The sequence below is a fragment of the Anastrepha ludens genome, chromosome 6 (genome assembly GCF_028408465.1).
Source record: "Anastrepha ludens isolate Willacy chromosome 6, idAnaLude1.1, whole genome shotgun sequence".
In the NCBI taxonomy this organism is placed as follows: domain Eukaryota; kingdom Metazoa; phylum Arthropoda; class Insecta; order Diptera; family Tephritidae; genus Anastrepha; species Anastrepha ludens.
In genome coordinates, this window is record NC_071502.1 from 20304128 (window position 1) to 20323234 (window position 19107).

The following is a 19107-nucleotide window of genomic DNA, read 5'->3' on the forward strand; positions in this document are numbered from 1 at the left end:
CGGTTATCGCGCTAATCAAGAAGAAGTGGTGCCAAAGATTCTGCATGACCGGTTTGGATGAGAGATTCAATTAGGTAGCCGTCAAAGCTAATAAACAGCTAAATGCGGTTTACCATAGTTGGATTCAAACTGAGCTTTTACGTTAAGATTATTTTGAGCTTTTAACCGTTTTATGGTTTGTAAAGCAAAAAAGAATATATCTTTAGCATATCCAAGAAAGTTAAGTATTTTAAAGCCTCTGGCATTCGATTTTCCATATGCACAAATACTTAAAGAAATAACTTCCAAAACACTCCTGTTCAATTTTTCCGACTTATTTTCAGTATAACAAATCAAAAATAATTCCCACACTTTACAGGCGTTATACAAGCCCTATGACCCGCCTCTATACAAGTGCAAAAAGATTTGTTTAAGCTTAGCTGTGGGCCACAAAACATTCTCTACATTTGTCACGTAACGGCGAATTTGGTGATTTGTATCGAACCAGTCGAGACTGCACAGCGAATTGCGAATCGCTCAACCTATCCCCAACACGATTGGACAGCTAGCTTGGCAATGGTGTTGGGCTTCGAAGACAACGCAACTGAGTTGTGCGCGCCGTGCTATGAACTGTGAGACCGTCAGGTAGTTGTGTCGTGCCAGTCGAACGGCCAGGTGAACAGCAGATCAGGCAGATGATTGTGCCAAGGCGCGTACTTCTCAGACTGGTTGATTGGTTCAGCTCTTTTCGATTACATAGTTTCGCCGCTCGTGTTGTTGGGCCTTTCGCATTTGGCATTACTATTTAGCGATCCGTTGGCGCTTTTCAGTGGACGCCGCCGCGCAGCACATTTCTCCTACTCGTCGATTTGCGTATATTTGATTGTATGAAAAACACGTTTGCGCATTCAGTTGCGAATTTAATTTAAGCCGAAACGGTGCTCGTTGCCACTCATTGCTTTTAGCTGCTTTCAATTGACTGACTGTTTTCGAACTACAATCGGGACTTGCTTTTTTTATTTTCAATTTTCAATTTTTTTTTTTGTTGCTGTTTCGCTGTTGAATAATAAAGTTTGAGTGGTTTTGAGTGGTATTTGTGGTCGCATAAATTATTTGCTTTGTATTGCTTTGTAATGGAATGACGTCTAACAAAACCAAAAACACAAACAAAAGCGAGTTGAATTTCAAAAAGTGTGTAAAGTTTTTGTTTTGCGATATTGATGAGCTAAAACTAACAACAACGAAATAAAATAAATAAGAGCAACAAATTCCCAGCTACGAAAAACAGAAAGCAAAATACGCAATCAAATTTAATTGTGAATCAGCGAGCCGCACAAATCCGCAGCCCCACACGCGCCGGTTAGCGAATTTTACACTTTTTCACGCAAAAGCGGGCCTACATACAAACCAAAGCGGCTGACAAATAAATAAATGTAAATAAATAATAATAAAACACAAAAAGCACACAAACAGATCGAAAGTCGGTAAAATATACAAACGCAAGTTCTAGAGGAATTTTTTGTTTCGTGTGAACTTAATTTGAATTGCAGAGTTGTTTTAGATAAATCGCGTAGTAACGCGCTACGAAAAAAATTTCCATATTGAATTGCAAAAAATCCAAGTCAAAATGTTTAATCTACGAAGCCAACTCGATAAGGTAGGTAGCATTTTTATTGCGGCTTTTGGTGTTGAGCTTTTCGAAGAGTGAAATATTGCAATGGAAATATTTGAATGAAATCGATGCAGGCAGACATTCTGAAAAAAGTTTAGATTTCCGTTATAAAAGTGCTCTTGAATACACGCATGCATGCGCATACATATTTACGTGCCGAAAATGTTTGTACAACTATGTGAGGCAGATGTGCAAAATCGCTGAACTTCAGAGTTCTGCGCCTAATGAAAACTTTTAGCAATCAAACTTCCAAACTCTTAAGTGAAATCAATTAGTATTCGCCTGTTGGTAGGTAAACAGGCGGGCGGGCGTAGTAATACACACACAGACTATTTCCCTGCGGGAAATCGTGCGCTAATACCCAATTTAATTCCCTCTTCTGTTAAGCCGCCGAGTGCATTTTGCACAGCTAAGACTTACAAAGTGTCAATTATGCGCCACTTCAGATGCTTCTGAAACAATTTCTTATTCTATACGGTTTAATATTTTGAACAAGAAATATACTGTGAGAAAAGTAACAGGAATTGGTAAACTGAAAACAAAGTAAAAATTTAATTCAAATTTATTTTGTAAGGTTCAAAGTAGGCCACTTCCGAAATAATCAATTCGTGTCAATGAACGCGCCCAGCATTAAATCATTTCTCTAATGTTTTTTCCGGCATACAGGGTTTGATTGAAAAGTAATGAGCCTTCCCGCGCGGAGCATCTGCCAAACGATCAACCGAATCCGTTGGTGGGGAAAATGATCGTTGGACCCTCCCCTTCCACTAGAAACCGGTCCCAGTTCGCTGGCAATAGTGGGGCAGTCAACATCGCTCCGCGCGTGAAAGCTGTTTTAAAAATGTGTTAGGATTTTGCAATGGCGAAAATGCAGCGATCGTTGGAGGGACGTTACTCGATCAAATTTTGCGTAAAGTTAAACAAAACGAGTACCGAAACCATTGGGCTACTCAAGGAGGCTTACGGGGACCAATCTCGGTCCAGTGCCCAGGTAAAACGGTGGTACAAGTCGTTCAAGGAAGGCCGGGAGGACGTCGAAGACGAACAGCGATCTGGAAGGCCCTCGACGACGCAAACAGACGAAGATGTGAACCGGGTTCGTGAATTTTTGAACATTGACCGTCGTGCTAGTCTACGTGAGATCATTGAAGAGTTAAATTTAACTTATTACAATGTGTGAGAAATCGTGGGGGGCGGGGAGGCGTTTCGAATCCATTGAGGCGATCCAAAAAGCTGTGACAGCCGAATTGAACGCGATTCCGGCGGATGAGTTTAAAAAATTTTCCCTGCAGTGGAAGGACAGCTACCAGCGGTGTATTGACGCTCAAGGGTCCTATTGTGAAGAATATTAGTTGTATAAGCCAAGAGGTTTAATAAAACTACTTAAAAAAATAAGGCTCATTACTTTTCAATCAAACCCTGTAGACATCAGCTCACGTCGTGAATCTTCGTTTACCCTATGATCAGAAAGTATAATGAATATTTAAACGAACCGCGCACGTGTGAACCGGTCCATATTTTTTCTTATGTTAGTAGGACTGTAAGACACACATCTGCCACTTTTTAGCGCTATCGGATCATTAGTGTCTGCCTGGCCGGCCGAAAATGTGGGCAAACGATTCTTGGCTTTTGCATGATGATAACGCGAGGTGGTTATTGGTATATAAGAAAGAGAAAAAAGTTAGCCGGAGTCGTAACAGACACCCATACTTGGGCTGCTCAGGGATAACTGTTGAGCTCTTGATTTATTTATTCAGCTAATCCGCAACGATAATCTTCCAGTTGCTTCTGCTTCTAGTGCGTTGTAGTTGTATAAAATACATACAGTCAGTCAAAAAAGCTCTGCCACAGTATTTATATACTGGGTTAGGCTCGATAAGAAACCCCCATTTTTTTTTTGGTTTGAAATGCACTTTGTTATAGTCTCCCTGAACATCAATACACTTCTTTAAACGAGACTCAAATTTACATATGTATGAATTCCATCTCTGAAGTGAGAATCCGGAAGAGCTGCAAAATATGGTTCCACAGCAATTATGACCTCATCATTTGAGGAAAAACGCTTTTCTTGCATGATGTTTTTAGTTCTGGAAACAGATGGAAGTCGCTAAAGCCAAATCTGTGAAATACAGTGGATGCTCATGGATTTTAGGATTTGCCAAACTACTTTTGTGACACGTCGCATTGTACTGAGGAAAAATATTTTCTTCTTTCGCAAACTGGGTCTCTTTTCACGAATTTTTTCCCACAACTGGTCTAAAAGGTTACAATAATATTCACAATTTACTGTTTTACCAGTTCGCAAGTAATCCATAAACGAAATTCCTCTCGCATCCCAAAAAAATGATGCCGATTTTTGAACACGAACTCGTTTCGTAGCCGAAGAACCAGGTTCACACCACTCTTTAGCCTCTTAGGCAAAAAATGGGGACTCAAGCTACAGGTCGTGGTGTGGATGTAGAACGTAATGGTTCTGCCAATACCAACGTATGGATGCCTTGCTTGGTGGGAAGCTCTTCGGAAAGACTCTAATATCACTAAACTGAAACTCTATCCGCAATCTGGATTTCGAGGGTCGTGGCCGGGCAATCTTTCCAAATAGGCAGGATTGGAACGAACGAAAAATCTGCGATGCTGGTATCTCTGTTTTCACTGACAGCTCTAAGATAGAATCGGAGATCGGAGCAGGAGTCTTCTCTAAATCAGCCAATTTATCTGCTTGCTTAAAATTGCCAAATACTGGTAGTGTTTTTCAGGCAGAGGTCTTTGTGGTCTTGCAGGCATGCAAAATGCTTAGGGAACGCGGGAGCGCGGAAAATATTAACATTTTTTCCGATAGTCAAGCCGCGATCAAGGCTCTGACGACGCCAAGGGGCAGATCCAAACAAGTGAACTCCTGTAAGGAAGAGATCAATTCTCTTAGGCGGGCTGATAACATTTCTCTGATTTGGCTTCTTGGACATAAGAACATAAAGGGAAATTAAATTACTGATGAGCTTGCCAAGAAGGGGACTGAATTGGTCCTAGGCTGTTGTTAAAGGGGAATTGCAGAACACATTTCTCAGGAAAGCGCAGAAAGAATGGAGCTCCATGTCTTCATGTGCTATTCCGGAAGCCCTCTGGTCCCAGCGCAATAGATGGAGGACTCAAAATGAAGGAGCCTGTTGAGCACTTTTTCTGTAAGTGTGCGAGCTTGACAGTTATATTATTAAGATCACTATCAATCTCCTCCATTATATCAAAAACTCTCGTATATGGTCATTGGAGGACTCTCAATGGTGTTAAAACGGCACTTTAGTACTACTTGGGGAGTATCAGAAAGAGATTTTCTTCACCTCCTTCAGCGAACTCTCCATAATGGCCGCTATCGACTCAAAGCGGCGTTCGCGGAGTGGCAATTTAAGTTTTGCGAAAAGGAAAAAGTAACTGGGGGCTAAATCCGGTGAATACGATGGTTGTTCGATGATATTTGTCGAAATTTTGGTCAAAAAATTCACAATATGAGTCTTGTGGAGCCGTTGCGTTATCATGTTGCAAGATTTTTGAGTTTTCTTTCCACAAATTGGGCCGTTTCCTACGGGCATTCTCTCTCAAACGTCGCATAACTTCACATAAGTAATATTCGTTATCTACCGTAGAATCACTTGGAACGTTTTTGAGATTTCGAGAGCACAACACCAGGATAATCACAGAAAACGAGTAGCATGACTTTCACTTTTGACCGACTGTGTTTTTTTGGGTTCCGGCTCATGTGGGTAGCGCCATTCAACCGCCAGTTGACTGGTTAGCATTGTCAAACCCATATACCCACGTCTCATCACCTGTTATGATGCGCTGGATAAACGTTGGGTCCGAATTCACTTGCTCAAGCATGTCTTCAGCCACCTTCTTTTGATGGACTTTTTGAAAGAAATTCAACTCTCTTGGAACGAGCCGAGCAGCCACGCGTCTCACGCCCAATTGATGGTGTAAAATGTTGCGAATTGATTCGTGAGACACGCTATGGTCACGAGCTACCTCCCTCAAACTTAAATTATGGCTTTTCAGCACCATTTCCTTGACTTTGTGTCTCACACGTAGCGAAATAGTTCAGATTCCCTGCTGGGTGTTTACTTTTCTGTAGCCAAAAGCTAAGCAAGTATGTGTGGAACCACACGCGTTAATAACCTGCTCAATTGTTGCTAATTACTTTTACCAATAAAACCGATCAATTGATTAGTATTAACTCTGCCAAATGTTTTTACTGTTTTCTCATATGGATTAAAAATTACTACACTGGGTAACCCAACAAATAGTGGTTAGAAAAAGTTTTCTTGCTGCTAAATACAAAAATCATAATAATAGGCATATGAAATCTGGTTATGAAGGAAAGTTTTGCAAGTATTTGTTATTGTTATTTTCATTGGGAAATCATGTGAATATGGACGCTATCAGACGATGGTTGCTGGTATAGCTGAATTTGTTTAGGACGGCATTTGAAAAGGTGATTGGTTGAAGCTTGGAAAGCAATATCTTTACGTGTTCGATACGCAGTAGAAACTGGGCATATTCTTTATGCTAACGAGTATTTAATGGCCAGCAAGTTTTATATACAAAAATGTCAACAAAATACGAAAGAAATCTCAGGTTGCGGTGAAAATGTTTCACTCTGTATGAGTTCAGTAACGTCGCTAATGTCGCTTATTTCAAAGACTTTGAACTACATACCAGTAAATTTAAAGTTACGCCTGCCTATAATCAAAATTTGCTACGAATGATCTAAATCAGCTGTTCTCAAACTTTTTTTCGAACGCTAGAGTGCTGGAATGTGTCCACCAAAGGATTGGATCGAGGGGAAAATATGCACCGAAGATGGCACCTCTGTCTTTACTGACGATTCCAAGATGGAATCGGGAACCGGAGCAAGGGTTTTCCCCAAGTAAACCAATTTATTTACTTACTTAAAATTGGTGTGTTTTTCACGCAGAAGTCTTTGTGATCCTGCAGGCATGCAAAATGCTTAGGGAGCGCGGAAGATATTAACATTATTTCCGATAGTCAAGCCGCTATCAAGGCTCTGAGGATGCCAAGGTGCAGCACGAAATTAGTAAACTCCTGTAAGGAGGAGATCAAATCTCTTGGCTGTGTAGGTAACATTTCTTTCGAAAACCGTCTTGTAGCTGTGTTTATCGATCACTGGACGATAGATACACACGCGGAAAAGCTAGAGTTACCATTTAACCTCCATTGCAGAAGTTGTGGGGACCCTTCAGAGAAGCAGACTGTAGATCATTTTCTCTGTAAATGTCCGGGTTTGGCAGCTAGAAGACTAAGGTCACTGGGAGCTCCTTTCTTCGGGTGCTCCTGGGGCAGTGCGCCAACCTAAATCTCATCAATCTTTTCCATTATATCAACAGCTCTCCCATAATGGTATCAAAACCGCGCTTTAGTGCTACTTGAGGAGTGCCAGAACGGTACTTCAACCATTTCACCTACCTTTCTCCTACCTAGCTGGAATGTGAATCCAACTCCTTCTACATGTTGGATACAACAAGCGAAGCCAGTTCCTACTCCACCTAACATTGTAACGCAAACGAGGTCGTCTGTTCCTCTGTTACGGCCAGCAGGTAAAGCATCGATTACATTCAGGGGTAGAGCATCGCATCATCATCGCAGCCACGACATCATCATCATCTTAAAGTAGCGATTACAGCTCAGGGTGAGCTTTTTTCTCCGTCCACAAATCTCTTTCAATCTGCACAGTTCATAGCAATAGACTTCCAGCTCCTAACTCGTAGCTTTTTGAGGTCGGCTATGACTTGTTCAAGCTAATTTAACCTTGGACATCCTCTCGCACGAATCGTTAGAGAGTTGGTTCTTAACCCCCTTAAATATCACGAGCCGAGGTCGTGGACAGATATTCGAATCAAACATAGACATCACGAGCCTGGGTTGTGAATGAATGTTAGTTTCTATCTATATGCCACTAAAGTTAGTCACGAGTCTCATAATTGTTGTTACATCAGTCTGATCTGTTTACCACGCGTTGACGCGTAACACTTGAACCCGAGTATCGTCGAGCTAAATGGTACGGCAAGGGATTAAAACGAGTGCTTGAGTACGACTGTACTCCATGCGCACAGTGTGTCCTAACCATCGAAGCCTTTAGAATTTAATTATTTTCTCGAAACTATTTTTTTCGAGTCGGTGTTGGTAATTTCTCAAAAAGTACTGAACCGATTGATTTGAATTATTAATTTGTTATTGAGTAGACGTGTGGCTCTCGCGGATAGCAGAATTATAATTTTATAATCAATTTTTCTATTTTTTTTTAAGAGCGAGAATGTGAAAAAAAATCCTTTTTTTTTTGTTTTTCCAATAAACAGATAAAATATCTAGAAATTTTTTTTTCTTTTTGTAAATCGACCACACACTATAGCGACATATCTCCTGATGAATAATCGGCCGAATTTTGTTTTTTCAGACTGAGGGGAAGCAATTTTTTTTATTTTCATTGATAAAGTATTATTTTTTTTTTTTCGTAAATAAAGAATTGATCTAATGACTAGAAACGATTTTCAATTGACACCGATTGTTTTTCTTCAATTTTCAACGCCTTCAATTTTCACGTCTCTCTCCAAACTACAACAAACGTTATAAAACACAAAGTCTCTAGGTAGGTAGGTAGATAAAATGGCAAGTGTGCCACAGGCACACTTCAAGTAGCACTTACGTGCCGTTTTGATTCCATAATGTGGACCATTACCTGTGCAAAGAAACATTTTTGGGAAGAGAAAACCTTCTACAGCCATCCAGTGCTGTTGATGTAGTGGAGGAGAGAAAAGGTATCTAGGCTGGAGAATTTCTTCAAGACATCCCCAAAGGGCACGCTAAGGAATATCAAGCGCCCAGCCGCCAGATCCGGACATTTGCAGAGAAAGTGTTCCACAGTCTCTTTCTCTGCAGGATCCCCACAGCTTCTGCAATTGGGGTTGTAGGGAATTCCAAGCTTCTCCGCATGAGTTCCGCTCATCCAGTGACCAGTGAACATCGCAATGAGTTTGGAAATTGAATGGCGGGGGACTCCCATCACCTTAAGCGTTCCGTTTCTATCGTATTGGGGCCATAGTGTTTTCGAAATAGCGCACGATGAGACAGACCTCCATCTGTCTAGCGCTTTTTTTAAAAAGAAATTGTGCAGTTTCACTTTAAAAACGGTTAAGGGGACGCCATTGTTTGAGAGGGGGACAGCTGAAACCGGTTCTGTCGACCCCTTCCTGGCAAGCTCGTCGGCAATTTCATTTCCCTCTATATTCCTGTGCCCAGGAACCCAGATAAGGGAGATGTTTCCTGCTCGATCGAGATGTTTTAACTCCTCCTTACAGGGGTTCACCAGAAGAGAGCTGCAATACGGCGACGACATGGCCTTGATCGCAGCTTGGCTATCGGAAGAAATATTAATGTCTCCCTCCTAACAGCCATCCCGAAGCATTTTTAATCCCTGCTGGATCGCGAAGACCTCTGCTTGAAAAATGATGCTCGTTTACGGCAGTTTAAAGGAGACCGAAATGCTGCTGCCCCCGCTCCCACTCCAGATTGTAGGCTATTCAATTTTAGTATAACAAAGTGCAAGATTTATTTATTTTATTTTATTTTATTTCTTTTTAAGTTTATATTGCAGGATTAGGGTTAACTGCAGGCATCATTTATTTCATTCGTCCCTTATTTTTTGCTAGCGTACCTTCTTCGCACACTTCACGCGCCACTGGGTGGTAAGCCTACAACAGTTTGAGTAACGCTGCTTTAAATAAAAAGGAGTCCGTTTAATGACTCAAAAATAAACTCGTATTTGTATATTTAGTTCTGTGTGCCTATGCTACAGAACTCGAATATTCTATATTTTTCTCATTTTTACATGAAAGGAATTTTTTTTAATTTTTTAAAATTTTTTTTTTTTCAAGGAACAATTGACTTATAACTCAAAAACATTTTTACATGAAATATTTTTTTTATCTGTTTTATTTTTTTGTTTTTTTTACTTTTTTTCAAGGAACAATTGACTTACATATACCTCAAAAACATGACAGCCTGCAGTGTGAGCTGAGTATAAATAAATGAGTCTCGGCAACATTTTGATGAAAAGTGTTAGTTAACTACATGAAATACGATGCTAAGCGTAATTCATAACTCATAACTCATTAAATAGTTAGTTGGCTGTCTAAAATATTTTGTATTCACGGCCGATCTCATAAATTCTTTATGCCTCATTTTATTTTTAATGACTTTCCGCGTTTATTGTTTTTTCGGTTTTTTTTATAAATATACCGTTTGTTCAAACTATGAACTTGGCCTTCATTAGTATATCTATGCATATCTAATGCATATATCACAGCATAAATGCAGCCATACACAGTTATAAACGCATACACGCATACATACTTACACACAAACACCAAATTATGCATATCAGTATTAATAACGAGAAGCCATAGAAATTTGTCGAAATATCTCTTAAGTCACTAATCGTTAAAAATTGTGCAATACTTAGAGCGAATGTTTTATTCAACGCACGTCAACAATGAATTTTGTATGAGTTTTTCATAGCCATTGGCGAAATAAATCCGTATCATTTAATATTATGCATTTGGCAAAACAAGACAAGACAACTTTCTCCTATTTTTTGCTGTATTGACTTTTAAAGGCAAAAGAGGTATTACGTATGATTTTCTATATTTTTCTTCTCTTCTTCTCCGCCTTTCGCTTTTTACTTTCCTGAGCATTCATAACTACTTCACACTATTGATTTGGTGAAAAAAGTCATAGAAAATAAACATATCTATAGGCTGATTGATAGTGATGATCAGTATATTGACTAATTGACACTATGGATCAATTGGAGAGCCTTTGTCTGAGGGTGGAATGATGCTAACTCTGAATAAAAAACCTAGGCGCATACATATATGTACAAGGTGAAGTCCAACATAAGCTAGACTGGCGTCATAAAAATGTTTCTGATGGCGCCATCTTTTTCGAACTTACATCCCTAGCTGACTTCCAGTGAAAGCTTGCTGACATTTGGTTAAGTGGAAGCGAAGTTATTGCATCTAAAGTGTCAGTATGTTTTAACGTTGTTAATACAAAAATTGGTTTCGAACAAAGAGCTAACATCAAATTTTGTTTTAAAATATTTAACAAGTTTACCGAAACATTTGAATTGATGAAAAAAGTTTATGGCGATGATTGTCTATTTCGTGCCAGAGTTCATGAGTGGTTTACACGTTTCAGAGATGGTCGTGAGGACAATAAACACACGGGCCACCCAAAATCGGTATCATCGAAAACTCCATCGAAATTCCTTGTAAATTTATCAAAAATGAACCAAAATCATCGTTGAAATTCATGCAATCGGAGTTTAATATCTCCAAAACATCGATTTATCGCATTTTAACTGATCATTTGGGCATACAAAAGGTCTGTGGGTGTTTCATTCCGCACAAGTTAACTGAGGGACAAAAATTACTCAGAATTCAACCTGCGAAAGACCTCATTGAAGAGGCGAGACAAGACGAGAACTCCCTTTACAACATTGTAACGAGTGATGAAGCGTAGGGTGTCCAACATGTGCCTGAAACTAAGCGTCAAAGGACCCAGACGAGCCACCACCCAAAAAATCGCGTTTGTAGAAGTCAAAAATCAAGTCGATGCTCCTTTGTTTTTACGATTCCAAAGGAATTGCCCACAAGGAGTTCGTACCAAAGGGCCAATGCAGTTTTCTATTTAGACTTTTTGACGCATTTGGTGCATCGCATTCGTCGAAATCGCCCTGAATACCGCGAAGAAGAAAGCTAGCGCTCATTGCATGAAAATGCACCATCTCAACGATCCACTCTTGTGACTGATTTTTTGACCATAAATCAAATTTTAACCAACAATCACTCACCGTATTCGCCTGATATGACACCCTGTGACTTCCATCTATTTGGAAAATTGCATTTTGATATGCAAGGAAAACGTTTTGCGTCCGTAGAGGCCTTGCAAAAGGCTCGTACCGACATTCTGAAGGACATTCCGGTCAATGACCTGAAACCTTTTCGAAAAGCTTTTAGATCGCGCAAAACAGTGTATCGATGCCAGAGGTGACTATTTTGAATAAGTTAACTCGAAGTTATCAGAACACAGCTCCTGTCGTTTCTATTTTAGCTCAGTCTTGTTTATTTTGAACTTCACCTTGTAGTAAAACCTCAAAATCAAGTTGCATTCATTGGTAAAATTTCTTTGCTATGGCCATTTTAAATTTGTAATATTTTGTTCAAATGTTTTTAGAATAAACAAAAAAAAAGGCTTAAAATACATATCGGAGGGAAATATATTGTTAAAGTGAATATAGTAAAATTTTAAGAGGAATAATTTTGTGCAACATTTAAACCCTTTCACTCTCTCTCAAAAGGGTCAATTTGGCCACTATTTTAAAAGATCCAAATAAAAGGGCGTTTTGAAGGTTGCTAAAGCATTAAATTGTTCTAAAAAATATTCCGCATAAAATTTCACAAAATTTCACTAGGGGTTCCCTCAGACGAAATGTTTTTACAAATAATCTGTGATACCACATTAAATAAAAAAAACATATATTCTTTGTGTGTTTTATTTTATATTTGGCTTACATGGGTCTAGATCTGTCATTCCAAATTTGAATCATTCCGCACTCAGACATTGGGTCTCAAATAGTTTCACAGTGTAATAACTCGCTTTACTTTGGCGCCAAGCTCGACGATAACAATTGAAGAACGTCCAACGGCCCGAAATATTACTTGTGACGGGATGTTTATTACATACTAATTTTGAAATTTACATTTCAGTTATATTTCATTTGTGTGTATATCAAGAAAAGGAAAATAGAAAAAAAAATGAAATTCAACATAGCTCAGAGTTGCATTAGTCAGGATGACTCCTAGGATACACTATGGGAAATCTCGTGTGGCACTTGCTATAAAAAAACAACACCAAAAAAAAAAAAAAAAAAAAAAAACATTAGTCGCATTGCAGCTACCCTGGAATTTGTCATAGAAGTCCACTGAAATAAGATTTATTGAGTTCCAGTGTCACTACAACCAACACTACATAATTTATCAATTATATTTTCAATGCTCGAAAAGTGCTCAAATAGCAGCCTTGGGAGCAGTAGCAGAGCAACTGAAGCGAAAGCAATTGCCGTAGCTGGAGTACACATGAATAATTTCGCAAGTAGCGCTCCGGCCGATTTTAAGTTCTTTACTACACAGAGAACTTTGCAGTAACGAGACGTAGCCTGGAGCGGAGCAAAATAGTTGATCTCGCGTTTTGTGCTATCTGCTACACTACCCGTTCATGTTCAGAGGAGTTGCGAGAGCAGAGCAATGTTTTCGTTGGTGTTGCTGCTCCGAAGTAGTTAGTGCAAACACTGACTTAAATTTTTTTTGTTATTTTTTTCGATTTTTATTTATTTATAAAAATATAACTTATCCTACAACAAAAACCGTACCCTTCCGAACCCATAAAAGTCATCTAAACATCAAACTTTGTACAAAATTAAAAATATGCAAAACATTTCCAACCAAATTTCAAATTTTTTTTAAGACGAAATCTTTGGAAAAATTTTACATACGAAACTTTATAGTAGATACAATACATTAAAATTTGGTATAATAAAGTGCAAGTTTGAAGTGGCTCAAATATAGCGTTGATTTTTGACAATATTTTTTTTTTCAGGCGGTTTGTAAATTTCCCCATACAACAGAATGTCAAGCATTCGTTATTCCGAAGAAAATACCTAACACTGCAAGGCGAATATATTAAAGGTGGTACGGTAAATCAACTGACTTGCTTTTTTTTCTTTCGCCGTGTCCATGTGGCTGTCAGCCCGGAATGAAACAAGGCGAATTCATTCTTTGTTTTCTAGTTTCTCAATACTTTGCTTTGACAATCAAACGAACGAAAATACTGTTATTGATCAAGTGCCACCACTTTTAATGAATGCGCCTTGTAACACTGTCCACCAGGCCCGACGAGAGGAGGGTATACGTATACGTATTTATATGAATTAGACATAATTGGAAAGGGCCCGCATTTGCAATTTTCCCCCGAGGCCCGGATATGTTCTCTACGCCCCTACTGTCAACGAAAAGAAAATAATTACCAAACAGCAACGCCAGCTTTGAGCCACTTTAAATTGGCAGAATTGGATGGGCTACAAAACTGCGTACCGAGAAGTTTGAAATTTTGATGGACATTTTTTGAAATTAAAAAAAATTGCCTACAAATTTTGAAACTGTGACTTAAGTATGTATGTATATACGCTCCAAACTTCCTCAGCTTGCTCCACTGATTGATTTTGGTATGGAATTTTACAATTTTTTTTTTTTAATTTTTATTTTCAATTATCCAACCAGTCTGAGCGAATATCAATAATGCGAGAATTGCGGCTGCAAAGTCATACATTTGTCACACATACTTGGTACATACATATGTATGTACATATGTATGTTTTATGAACACTAAATGCTTGGACAAATGTGTATTTAATAAACTTCAGAACGACGTACGCAAATAAATCAGTCATCTGAATGTAAAGGCAAACCCTCGGTTTAGACAATTTTTATCGGCCAGAAAAGCCCGCAGTATCGATTTCAGTTTACTAACACCTTGAGTATACAAAAAATATGCATAATATTTGCTTTTGATTGTGCAATACATAGACATTTCTGTAGGCAAAGGAACCCTGCAGGGAAAAAGACTAGCTGTGAACTAGAATACTACCAGTTCACTTTTCAACTCAACCAAATCTTTTTTTTTTTAATTAATTTTTTTAATGCTAGAAAATGGTATTTTTAACACAGCGATGTCAATTGCCCGGCCATGCATCACCAAAAACAAAACAATTAAAGTCTACTAGTTTCTATAATAACCAGTTTCAGACCAGTTGAAAAGTATTAAATGAAAATCCACTCCATTACAGTTTTTAAAAATATTCTATTTCATATTTCTCCTACGCTGCTTCGCGGAAGGTTTGCACTTCGACCTCATGCATGCCTTTCGGCTGCAAATGGACGAGATGTCTCAACCTTTTCTGCGCTATAGCGTAGCATTCAAAGATAAGGTGCATTGGAGTCTCTTGGGACTGGTCGCAATAACGACAAGAGTCCGTGAACCATATCCCGATCATGTGCAAATGACTACACAGTCTGCAGCGGTCTGTGAGAATGCCCGTAAGCATTCTCAGATTATCCTTGGGGAGAGTTATGAGATTCTTACACTTCTTTTGGTTGTGCTCCCTCCCAGTAAGGGTTTCGCTTGGCGTAGCCCCCTAGTTTGGTACCAGCTAACCTCCCTTAACTTTACCTCTTCACTCTTCACTCTCACTTCTTGTTTTGTCTCATAGCAAGGAAGCGCTCGGATCCTATTAATGACTGTCTTCGAACCCAAATCAGCCGGATGCGATTGTGCATACCTAACAGGTTTAGTTTATCGAAGTACTCGAGAACAAGTAAGGACTTAATCTTACAGGATGACAATGCCGCGTGTGACTGTCGCAGAGCAATGGCAATTTGCTCATTTCGGCAGTTCCTATCTAAGTTAGTCTCTGCAAATAGTCAAATGGCATATACCTCCACTTGGAAGATGCTTGGAAATCTACCCAGCGGCACAGAACTCTTGGTTTGGGGGTGATAAATTTCAGCGCCTATGCTTTCTGGTGTCTTCAAGCCATCTGTTTGCCAGTGCAGGGTACACTTCTGGAGCTTTGTTTTTGTCGGGACAGACTAGCAAGTACAGCACTCAGACACAATTAAGTCCATTGTACTGCACAGGGATTCCCTATTTAATTTGCTTGAAATCTACTTGGCGTCCGAGGAAATCTGAATAGATCTTGTGGTGCCAAGGAACCAAGGTGATCGCTTCTTAATACATTAGTGTCAAATACCTCAAGTCTAATTCGAGCGAAGGCTGGGCAGACGCACAGAAAGTGGTCCACCGTCTCATCCTCCCCTTCACATGCTGGGCAGAGTGCACTCTCTGATATGTCTACCTTTTCCATGTGCTTTGCTCATAGAAAGTGGCCCATTGTCAGTTCAACCAGCCTCCTACAATCCCCTCTGCATCTGGAGCTTACTTTCAGGTGGCACAGGTGTACTCCAGTTGAGTCGTTGTCCACATCAATTCCGAACTTCTTTGGAAAGCTGGGTAAGTGGGAGCCTCAGACTCAGCAATTCCATATTCTCAGAAGATATCACTTTTTATTTACCGAAGCCTTCCCTAGTAATATTTAACAGGGTACACTTGGATGGTTAACTGGTTAACTATCATCACCGCGGAACTATAGGAAGTTATATAAATTTTATACTAAAAGTTTGATTAAAGTGTTATTAACATCATCGGCCTTAACAACCGCGTGTTAGTTCTGCCATTTCAAAACTTGATAAAGAAACAAAGCAAATGGGTATGGGGGTGGACGAGGACGAAACGAAGTAGCTCCTGTCATCAAACAAGTAGTCAGCGCACTCGCGTATCGGCAACGAAGTCACTAATTCCGGGGTTATAAGGGGCATAATCTATTTAGGAACCAGCATCTTGCCAACAAGTGGTACTTTGGACTAAGTAGGCAATTGAGTAGTAAAGTCCGCTCTCGACGCACAAAATTTAGACTTTAAAAGGCTCTCGTCAAGTCCGTCCTACCGTATGGTGCAGAAGCTTGGACGATGACGGAGTCCGTTGGAGTGCTTGAGAAAATGATTCTGAGGGGGATTTTTGGACCTTTGCACGTAGATGACGACGAATATCATAGCCGATGGAGCAATGCCTGTATCAACTTTACGTCGACATAGACACTGCAAAAAATAACCAGTGGCTACGTTGATCGGCTGTGAAATAATTCGTTGGTAGCAGAGGAAGAGGAAGGCCTGATCTGCGTTGAACAGATCAGTTGATGAAGGACTTGGCTTCACTTGGTGCTTCCAACCGGCGCGGATTAGCAGAGGCCGGCGCACTATGTTAAACTCGGCCAAAATCGCGTGAGTGGTTATCGCGCCAATCAAGAAGAAGAAGAAGTATTATTATATATAAAAGTTTCAAAAGAAATCATTTAAGGTCCAGTGATAACGATCGAATTAGAAGTTATTATTAGCTAAGCTCATAAAAATAACTCCTGCTACACCTTTTTACATATAAATATATTCAAACAAGGCATATTGCGAAGACGTATCGCTTAAAAATGCCCTGTCTTCCGAGTATTCGTTTTCAGCCACTTCACACGGAAACAAACTGTGGGTTTTCGCTCAATTTTAAATGAAATGTGCATTTTAATTATGTGTGAAAAATGTTGCTAGCGTCCAGTTGCTGTGATGTTGCGCGGTGTTTTCACAGCGTGAACTGGGTACTACTTTGCCGTGAGTTGCATACGAAAATTCACACATATTTCATGGCAATGCAATATGTATTACTTTTGGCATCCATTGCACGTGAAACGCGAATTTAGTACTATGCTTTATCGGGGGCATCTCTTTGCATGCTGAATACTTTTAGCAACAAATATCTACCTTAAAAAAGTGATACTTTTGCAACTATGATCTATGATGAGTTAATTTGCAGTATATCATTGAGCTAATTTTTTATGTACGTATGAATGTACGAACAAGTAAGTTTGCATCTATATGAATCTGCACAAATGAGCCGGCGTTTAGGCCTTCATTATTATTTTGAAATTTTTCTATTTGCGTACATTCTTTGCTCAAATCTTGTTGCTTTTTAGTAGAAGCTTGCGTAAATGACGTCATCAAGTGGGCGAAAGTAACATTTGGCACACAAATATGTTAATAGTTGAGGACTATAATATTTAATTGTAAACGTGTTCATGCAAATAAACATCCACTTATCATTCGTCGTCAGACATATTCCTCAAACGTACTCGTCAAAAATGGAAAGTGAGATATTTGCCATTTCACGTGTCAGAGGCAGATTTGCATGCCAGTGATTGGTAATGTAGTAAAAAATAAAATTTTCTTGCAATATATAAATAAGTTTTATTCTCGAGTGGATTTAAAAGCATTTTTTAGAATTTTGGATTTTTTGAACTTGAATTCAAGTCTTCTATGTATCTTAATTCTTGGCGAAGTTATGCCAGTTTTCAATATTTATGTGTACCAAGTTGAAAAATATTTACATAAGTTGAACTTATGCAGCTTCTTAACTTTATACACTTTATTATTCTAATTATTCAGGTTCAATTATGGAAAGTTTTAAGGGCCTTAGCCAAGCTTTTACAATTTGTTAGTTTGTTTCAATTAAAAATTGTTTGTGGGAAAAGCCAGCTTAATAAATTTGTGTTTTATTTTAAGCCTCCTTATTGTCAAGTCGACACCTGATCTTTCTAATGCAGAGGAGACCTACCACCAGCGAATACTTTCAGAGCCGGAGCGCTTGTATGCATTCGGACGATATGACCCAGCTCATCGTTCCATCGCCTGCGATATTCGCCGTCGCGAATGTGCAAAGGTCCAAAACTCTTCCGCAGAATCTTTTTCTCAAACACTCCAAGCGACGCTTCATCGGATGTTGTCAAACTCGACGCTTCTGCGCCATACGTTAGGTCGGGCATGATGAGAGTCTTGTAGAGTGTTAGTTTTGTTCGTCGAGAGAGGACTTTACTACTCATTTGCCTACTTAGTCCAAAGTAGAACTTGTTCGCAACAGAGATTCTCCGTTGGATTTTAAGACTGGCATTGCTGTCGTTGTTACTGCTGATTCCTAAATATATGAAGTCTTTTACCTCGATCCTCATAAAAAACCATATTCAACGAGTCCATATCCCATTGTTCCCAACTAGGACTCATCGTTCTTATTATCCTTTTTATAATATTTACTTCAGTACGAACTATGTAAGGCATGCCCAGCAGTGCAGTCGTTTGGGAACTAGGCGGGATTCCGCATTCAATTCATCATCATAAGCATTTTCCCTCAAAACTTCAAACTCTTTAATCGGAATTTAAGAAAAAACAAAGAAAAAAAAAATCAAAGCAGGTATGCAGTTTTATAGTTCATTAAATTTTAGTATAATAAAGTAGAATCTTGAAGAGCTTAACATTTTTGGTGGTTTTTGATCATTTTTTCCCCTTCACCGTGTCACGCATTTTCTCTATACAACGAGCGCATGACTTATTATTGCCTTTCTGCACTTTTGAAAAAAAGAAAGTAGCACATCAATGCGTTATTTCTGTTGTTCTTGATCGTATGCTGCATTGCAAATTAATTTTTCCCACACAATCCTATGTCTCTTTGGCCGGGAAATCCAAATGACAAGGGTGTGTTCGGCTTAACCAACTCCTGCAGGGTAACGCGTGTAACCACACTTGAAATATTATGCGATCCTTTTGTTCTTATAAACGGCTATAAGGATATCATTGAATCAGTAAACGTCGTTCCCTAGAACTTCTGGACCCATCTCAACAGTC

The 19107-nt window shown here is 39.2% G+C and overlaps 1 protein-coding gene across 1 annotated transcript in view; it reads left to right on the forward strand.

The window, feature by feature from the left end:
• The first annotated feature begins 569 nt into the window (after positions 1 to 569).
• Positions 570 to 19107, forward strand: part of LOC128867367 (probable serine/threonine-protein kinase MARK-A) — an 89341-nt gene continuing 70803 nt past the window's right edge. Inside the window, exon 1 of the mRNA XM_054108518.1 lies at positions 570 to 1636. Coding sequence (XP_053964493.1) covers positions 1607 to 1636 — 30 coding nt within the window. The 5' untranslated portion in view covers positions 570 to 1606. The remainder of the gene's footprint in view (positions 1637 to 19107) is intronic.